This window comes from Daktulosphaira vitifoliae, unplaced genomic scaffold, assembly GCF_025091365.1.
Source record: "Daktulosphaira vitifoliae isolate Bord-2020 unplaced genomic scaffold, ASM2509136v1 Scaffold_4, whole genome shotgun sequence".
In the NCBI taxonomy this organism is placed as follows: domain Eukaryota; kingdom Metazoa; phylum Arthropoda; class Insecta; order Hemiptera; family Phylloxeridae; genus Daktulosphaira; species Daktulosphaira vitifoliae.
In genome coordinates, this window is record NW_026099575.1 from 39,923,970 (window position 1) to 39,931,906 (window position 7,937).

Sequence of the window (7,937 nt, forward strand, 5' to 3'; positions counted from 1 at the left end):
GTAGATATCACTACTTTGAAAACCTGGTTTTTTTGGGAAGTGTTAGGCTGTAAATTGGCCATTTTTCATAATTAGGTTTTTGTTGAAAATCTAACTAACATTTTGTTTTGAAGATTATAATGTTAAAAAAATAACTCTTCATATGTTGATATCACTTAGGTTTTGTGTATTAACTTATTACTCATCATGTAATTTTAAATGTTATTCTATTTAACTTCAAAATATTTTCATTATACTCTAATAGGAACAAAATATTTTTTTATTTGTTAAAAGTATACTTTGCCAACGACTTTAATGAGTTATGTTTTAATATATTCATTTGGTATAAAATTATATTTGTTTAAATAATAGATTTGAATTTTAACAGTGTATGTTAAAGAAAAATCTCATCGCCTTTTCGATCACGATTTTAAAATGCACTTATTTTTATACCTGTCCATAATAAAAAGCCGGGACGTTGTTCTCAACTCTCATTTAGTTTTAATTTCTTGTCAATTATTAAATAGTGATAATTATCTAAAATATCACTTAGTCACTTTTAACATCACTAAATTGATTTTCTTTTATCTTTTATTACTTATGTGGTAATAAATTAGTATTATTTTTATCACATAATTATTTAAAATTTCAATTAGTAAAACATAAAGGTGCCATTTTAATAAATTTTCTTACAAGTATTTAACTTTTTTTTTAATGTAATTTTCATTAATTTTATCATGAATAAAAATTATTAATTGCACAGATATAAATTATTTTATTTTATAGTTCAACTTTTAAAAGTTATTTTTATTATAGAGTTTAACATCAATATAATATTTTAGTTAATAATTCATCCCAAGTAGTTGGGATTAAGGCGAGGACGAAGAAGAAGTATCATTAATTAACTCCACAATGAAGCTCTTGATATTAGAAGTATTATATTTACTCGTAAGTATAAAATATTATTTTTAATGCGACTTTTTCCATTTTTATTGTTTTGTTATAAATTATACCAATCAAATTTATTTAATAAGACTAAATATTTGTTTGATAATGTTCAAACTGAAATTTTTCAGTTCATTTTTACTTTAAGGATATAAATATTCTTTCATTATTTATTTTTATAAAAAAATTTGTATATATTTATTAAATTGAATATCTTTTTTTATGACATATTTTATGATTTGTAAGAGATCTTAAATAATTATAAAATCATACATGTTTTGACACTAAGGGTCTACTTGTACTAAGGATGGCAATTCTAATTTTTCAAATAGAAACATAAACAGTTTATTGATTATATAATAACCTAATTAATAAAATGACTGTTGAATAATAACTTGTTGGTCAAAAAAAATCTGTATTCGATTTTATATTTTCGTCTTTAAATTGCTATAACTTTATGAAAAATTTTGGATCAATACAATTTTTTTTTATAATACATTTTTTTTTTGAAAAACTAATATTTTTATAAGTTTTTAACGCTTTTAAGTTGATAAAAAATAGTTAAACAATAACTTTAATTTATAAGAGAATAAAAAAATATGTTTTATTTAATGATAATTTATCATTAATAAACTATATATTTTTATTAATAAAAAACCCAGAACAGGGGGGTCGTGGCATAGTTGGATCAAGTATAATGATATCTGACAGTGATTAAAATCACTATCAAAAAAAAACTTCGATTCAAATCTTTAAATAGTGTTTAATTTTAAAAATATTGGTGGATTATTCCAAAAGCTACATGATTTGCTATTTCCTTATTAATATCCTGATTAAGATAAAGTATGTCGAATGAAAAAGGGATTAAAATATTATTTCTCATAAAAAAATTGTGTTGATCCATACACTTTTCAATAAGTTATAGCATTATAAAGAGTAAAATGTAAAAAACAATTTTTTTTCAAAAATCGTATTTTTTTTATTAACTTTGATGTCTGTTTTCACCGTGAAGACAAAATAAAGTCCGAAATTTTTTTTTCCTGATAAATTATATTATATTAGCTTTATTTTAAGATATATGTAAAAGTGTCAGTATTTCCGGAACACTTTCAAAAGTTAAATTGAAAAAGTAAATTTTTTGTGAAAAAGTTGTCATTTTAAATCCCCCCCTGTGGGCAGGTAAAGGGTCAGATTTATAAAAAAATATACCAAATGATAGGTAAAGACATCAAACATCTATAAAAAAAAGGAGGTTTTCCCTATTTACGGTGAATGAGGAAAATTTTTTCAATTTTTGAGGGTAATGTCTTCGACTAGATACGATTTGTAATCTTTTGACGTACATTGAAAGAAATCGGTTCGATGAGAGCTGAGGAAAGTGGTAACAGACACAAAAAAAAACCCATCATAGTAAAACCAATTCTCAGCTTCGCATCGAAGTTAAAATTGATAGCGCTAGCTTTATGTTGATAACTTTTGAATGTTTAACAAAAACCTGTAATAATAATATTTTTTAATTAAAAAATGAGCAAAAAAATTGGACATTATTTTTAAACATTATCTTTCAGGTGAAGCGGTTTTTTTTTATCATAAAACTATCCTCAAAGTTATTTAATTTTTTGCTATTCTTTTATAGTTTAATTTTAATTTTTTTTTATATAGTTGTTCATATCAATTGTAAATGGCCATATAAATAAAAAAACTGAAGAAGAAAAACGTTTAATACTGTATAGAAAAAATGTATACAATGCAAAAGAGGAATTGTATAATTGTTTGAAAAATAATAAAGTTATTGATAAAGTCATAAGTATACTCAGTTAGTAAATACTTATTAATCTTAAATATAATTAATATATTTTGAACATTAATATGCTTATCAATGCATCTTTTATAACAAATTCTAACTAAGCGACAAAAATATTTTTTTTTTTTATATATATAAATAGACAATTATAGTGTAACATAGGTATTTCTTGCTAAATTTATATTGTTCAGGAAAAGGTGAAATCACATTCAATTAGGCGATAAATATATTCACTGGGTAATATTGGTGTCAACTAGCTTAAAAAATACACTGATTATTATGGAAACATAAATAAGTGAATAATAATATCCAGCCGTTTACAGTTACCTCTAATTCATTAAAAAATCACTTACAATAATTGTAAGTGATTTTTATAGAGAAAATACCTCAGCACATACGTATGCAAACTACATATTTTTATAAATATGTAATTTTCCAACGTAAGTCCAGTATGAACTGATCAGACTTCATTGGTTTTAGCCTTGCACACACACAATGCCGGATCTTAAACTGTAAGGGCCCCGGTGCGAAAAAATTTAGGTTGGGTTTAATTTAAAAATGTTATAAAATAAGTCACAAGTATACAACTATGATAACTATATAGTTACAAAATAATTATCTACAGAATAAAGCCAGCCTTCAATATAACAGTGAAAAGTAAAATGTGTTAGATGTACTATTTTAGAAAATTTTTTCCCTTGACTTTGGATTGGCAAAATTGTCAATTATCTTTTCAATATTAGATTTTTAGTTCGTTCCTTTTCTGTACTTAAAATTAACATACGAGAAAAATAAATACTAAACAATCGAATATCGATCAAACATTTACATTTACCATTCACTATCGATGGGAATAAATTAAATAAACTTTCAAAGTAAAATTGGATACACCATTTGAAAAAATAAAATATACATTTTACCAAGTACCAATTTTATTTTATAGTAATGATATCCATAATATCGGGGCCCCTAAATATTTAAACGAGTCGGGGATCCAGCACAATGCTACACTTGCATCGGCGGTTCATCCGGCACTGCACACACTATTGGATTCGGAACCTTTTTAATATTTAAAACGAAAAATACTAGTATTTTTGTTTAAAAAGCGTCGGACACTTAATATAAGAAAAATGTGGCACATAGCGCCCACGCTTTTTTGACAAGTATTTTTCGTTTATTATTGTTTTAAGCTTATTTTAAAAATTATTTTTAACTTTTTAGTTCGATGTGTTTTAAAAGCGTGTTTTTTTAAACTAAATTTATTTAAATTATCAATCTTCCAATGAAAAATAACTTAATTCTATTATAGGTGGCAAAGAGGATACTAGACTTAATTAGTATTTAATTACTACAATTTTTTGGCGATTATATACAAATAAGAAATATTTTTACCAACACATGAGATTAAAATAATAATATCTATTTAATACTTAATCATACTAATTGTGAGATTATGTAACATCTATTTTCAAACTCAATAAAACCTTCTTTGACATATCCTCGAAATAAGTCTATATTAGTTAAATAAATAATTGAAATATTTCAGAACAATATAAAACGGATTTTAAAGAAATGTTGAACGAGTTTAGAGTACGACTTTATGACAGATTAATTACACCTGATCATATGCATACAAAAATGGGAAAATACATATGTGACAAATATATAATGGAAATAGACAAACATGGTGGAACTTCGAGTTGTTTAAAAAAAGTAAAAGTGTGTTCTGAAATATTTTATCATTTTTTGATGTTGAATATACAATACGAGGTTAGTAAATGATCGTAAAAACTAAATTTCTTATTTATAAATAATTTTAACTTTTCCAATTTTATTTAAGAAAAAAATAGAATTTCATACATTATAAAAATTATTATTCCCATAAAATTATAATTATAGCGTTCCAAAAAACTATTTAAATCAAATTATATATAATACAATGTACTTAATGATGAAAAAAGAATAACTATCCGAAAACTTGATCTCTAGGAGTTACTGGATATTTTTTTTAATGCTTTATAAGCCCATTAAGGGCCGTAGTGGCCTCCCCGAAGGAGGAGATTTCTTAACCATAGATACTCCGGGGCGGGTGGTTAGTTCGTCACCATAGACAGGTATGGCGACTCCAATTACCGAACTGATCTTTTGCTCTGTAAATGAACCAGGGGCAGTGCGCGTTAAGCATTGCCGCGTTACCGACTCGGTCAAACCGTCTCTCTCTTGGATATTAAAGCCAAAAATTGCTGATTTAAAAGTGATTTATGTATCAATGGAATATCTAAATTACACAAAACTAATTAAAATTAAAATTTATTAATTTATTGTTTAATGCACTGTACGATTAAAAAAAGGAAAATGTTCCGAACAAGTTTTGAGTAATGGGTATCTAAAATAGAAAATCGTGTAATTTTTGATGAATATTTTAGTTTTTTTTTAAATTACTCTATTTGAATGATGCATGAATCAATATAGGGATCAATAAAGGGACATTCAGCTTTGGACATAACCGTCGCTAATGTAATACAAGATTTTGGTATCCGAGGCTTACGAAGTATATCAAACAACTTATACGTTTATGTATACATTGTTTTATGGTAAAGTGCTCTAGAGGAAAATAAGCATGATTTATGCACCCTTTACCACCTGGAAATAAACCAAATGATTTAGTACACATAGTCCTTTTGTTACAACAACAAATGGAGATCGATAATACTTTTAGTTGTAGACAAATAGACTACGTATGTACATTTATTCACAACCAAAGATACCAGTACACAAGAAGCGATTAGGTGTATCCGAATTCTCATTCAACTTTGGGACTTACCTGATAGTGACTCAAAGGGTTGTCAGTGACTGGGGCACATGCTTTACTTTATTCGAATTTGATTTTTTTGTGAAGAAAATGGAATCTATCAAAAAAAATTAAAATACATTGAATGCTATTCGAAGACCACAGGCTATTGGGCAGGTTGAGCGGCTGCATAGTACCTTAATGAATATAATTATTTTCCAATTGGTATGTGAGGAAAAGTGGGATGAACTAATGGAAATGATACAACAAAAAATGAATTCTTCGGTCAGTAGACTACAGAATCGTCTTCCTTTGAGCTATTACATAGCTGTGTTCCGAGATTCAATTTAAAACAATTATTTAGTCTTAGTACTACTAGAGACAAATGGACAGCACCAAAAGAATTGCAATCTTAAACTAGAGAAAATATTGTGAAGAAACAACAAAAAATTTAATTGATATACGATAAAAATGATAATATTGAATACAAGAAAGGGGAGGTGGTGGTGATGTCAAGAATTCCAAAAAAAACTCCATACTAAATGGATAAATGTAAATAAAAATAAAAATAGAATTAGTACTACTCAAAATAATAACGAAGCCACATTTATAGAGTCATTAAACTACTTATTCGATATTAGTCATGCTAATGTATTAAATTCCGATTTATCAAAAGGAGAGAAGGACCCAACTTCCTTATTGCTCAGCGTGAAAAGGATTGCTCAAGGGCTGTAATTCCATCTTTCAAAAAAGTTCCACCCAAAAATACTCGTTCAAATAATAAAAAAATTATTGAGTTTAAAGAACTTGAATGTCGCACATGAAAAAAACTAGAAAGTCTATCAAGTATCGATGATAGCTTTCATAATACAAGTCACTTAGAATTTGAATGCGATATTGAAAAACCAACAAGTAAAACACGTTTAAAAATTATGACATTAAAATTAATTAGCAAAAATTAGCTGTAATAGAGTCTGGTGACGGAAATGAAAAGCTTCTTGGTGTACCACAGTTATTTAAGTAGACCGAACAATCACAAGCAGATGTTGTCGTAAAATTATTATTAGACTGGTATTTAGTTAATCGCACCACTATGATATATTTTGACACTACGGCTTCTATACAGGAAGGTTAAATGGTGCATGCACTTTGATAGAGAGTAAATTAGATAAGAAATTACTAAATTTTGCATGCAGTCATCACATACACGAAATAATCATTAGTCAAGTTATTGATAAGCTTATGTCTCCATCCACCAGATATAGTTTTATTTAAACGGTTTTTAAATAATTGGATATATATTAATTAAGATTCATATAGTACTATGATTACAGATGATGAATTGTTCAAAAAAATCAAATCAAATGTATAAAATATTATTGAATTTTGTGAAAATAAACTTAAAATTAATCATTCACGTGATGATTACAAAGAGTTATTGAAGTTATGTTTATTGTATGCTGGAAAGAAACACTCGGGAAAAACTATTTTTAAATCTCTTGGAGCTTTTCATCGAGTTGAATGGATGGCTATAATATATTGCTTTTAAAATTTATATGTTTCGTGACCAATTTAATTGATACCTGACGAACTTAAAGTTGACTATGATTTTATAAATTATGACCCAGAAACTTAGCTAGAAAATGAAAGTTACATTTATGGCTATAATAAAGTCAAATCCTTGTACGTTGTGAATGATCCAGCAAAGAGAGGAGTAGTATTGATGACAAATTTTAATAATTCCTTAACAACAGACGAGGAATAAATGTAACAAATCTTTCAAGTTGTTGAAAAACACAGAAGTGACCAATCATAATGGAAAAAACTCATCTTTGATTAACAAAAAAAAAAAAAAAATGAAAAAATACGATTAATAGCTTCGATGCGAAGCTGATAAGGTATTGGTTTTACTAAGATGTGTTTTTTTTTTTTTGTGTCTGTTACCACTTTTTCTCAGCTCTCACCGAACCGATTTCTTTCAATGATACGTCAAAAGATCACAAATCGTATCTAGTCGAAGAAATTACCCTTAAAAATTGAAAAACATTTCCTCGTTCCCCGTAAAAGGGGGAAACCTCCAAAAAAATTACGAATTTAAAAATCGCTAATTTTCGAAATTTTTTCAATTTTTTTTAATTAAAAGTACTATAACTTTTTCAAAAATAAACATATCAATATAATTTTTTTTTACATAGATGCATAATATCATTACCTTTCATTTGGTATATTTTTTTTATAAATTTAACCCTTAACATGCTCACAAGGGGGGATTTAAAATGACAACTTTTNATGCTCACAAGGGGGGATTTAAAATGACAACTTTTTCACAAAAAATTAACTTTTTCAACTTAACTTTTGAAAGTGTTTCGGAAGGTCTGACACTTTTATATATATCTTAAATTAAAGCTAATGTAATAT

The 7,937-nt window shown here is 26.5% G+C and overlaps 1 protein-coding gene across 7 annotated transcripts in view; it reads left to right on the forward strand.

Moving 5' to 3' along the window:
• The first annotated feature begins 266 nt into the window (after nt 1-266).
• The window catches only part of LOC126904794 (ring-infected erythrocyte surface antigen-like), a 24,682-nt gene continuing 17,011 nt past the window's right edge, over nt 267-7,937 (forward strand). The window contains exons 1-4 of one of the 7 annotated variants that reach the window (XM_050684046.1): nt 267-322; nt 822-927; nt 2,587-2,740; nt 4,275-4,498. In XM_050684046.1, coding sequence (XP_050540003.1) covers nt 892-927; nt 2,587-2,740; nt 4,275-4,498 — 414 coding nt within the window. In that variant the 5' untranslated portion in view covers nt 267-322; nt 822-891. The other 6 variants (XM_050684043.1, XM_050684042.1, XM_050684039.1 and 3 more) reach the window with 6 other exon arrangements.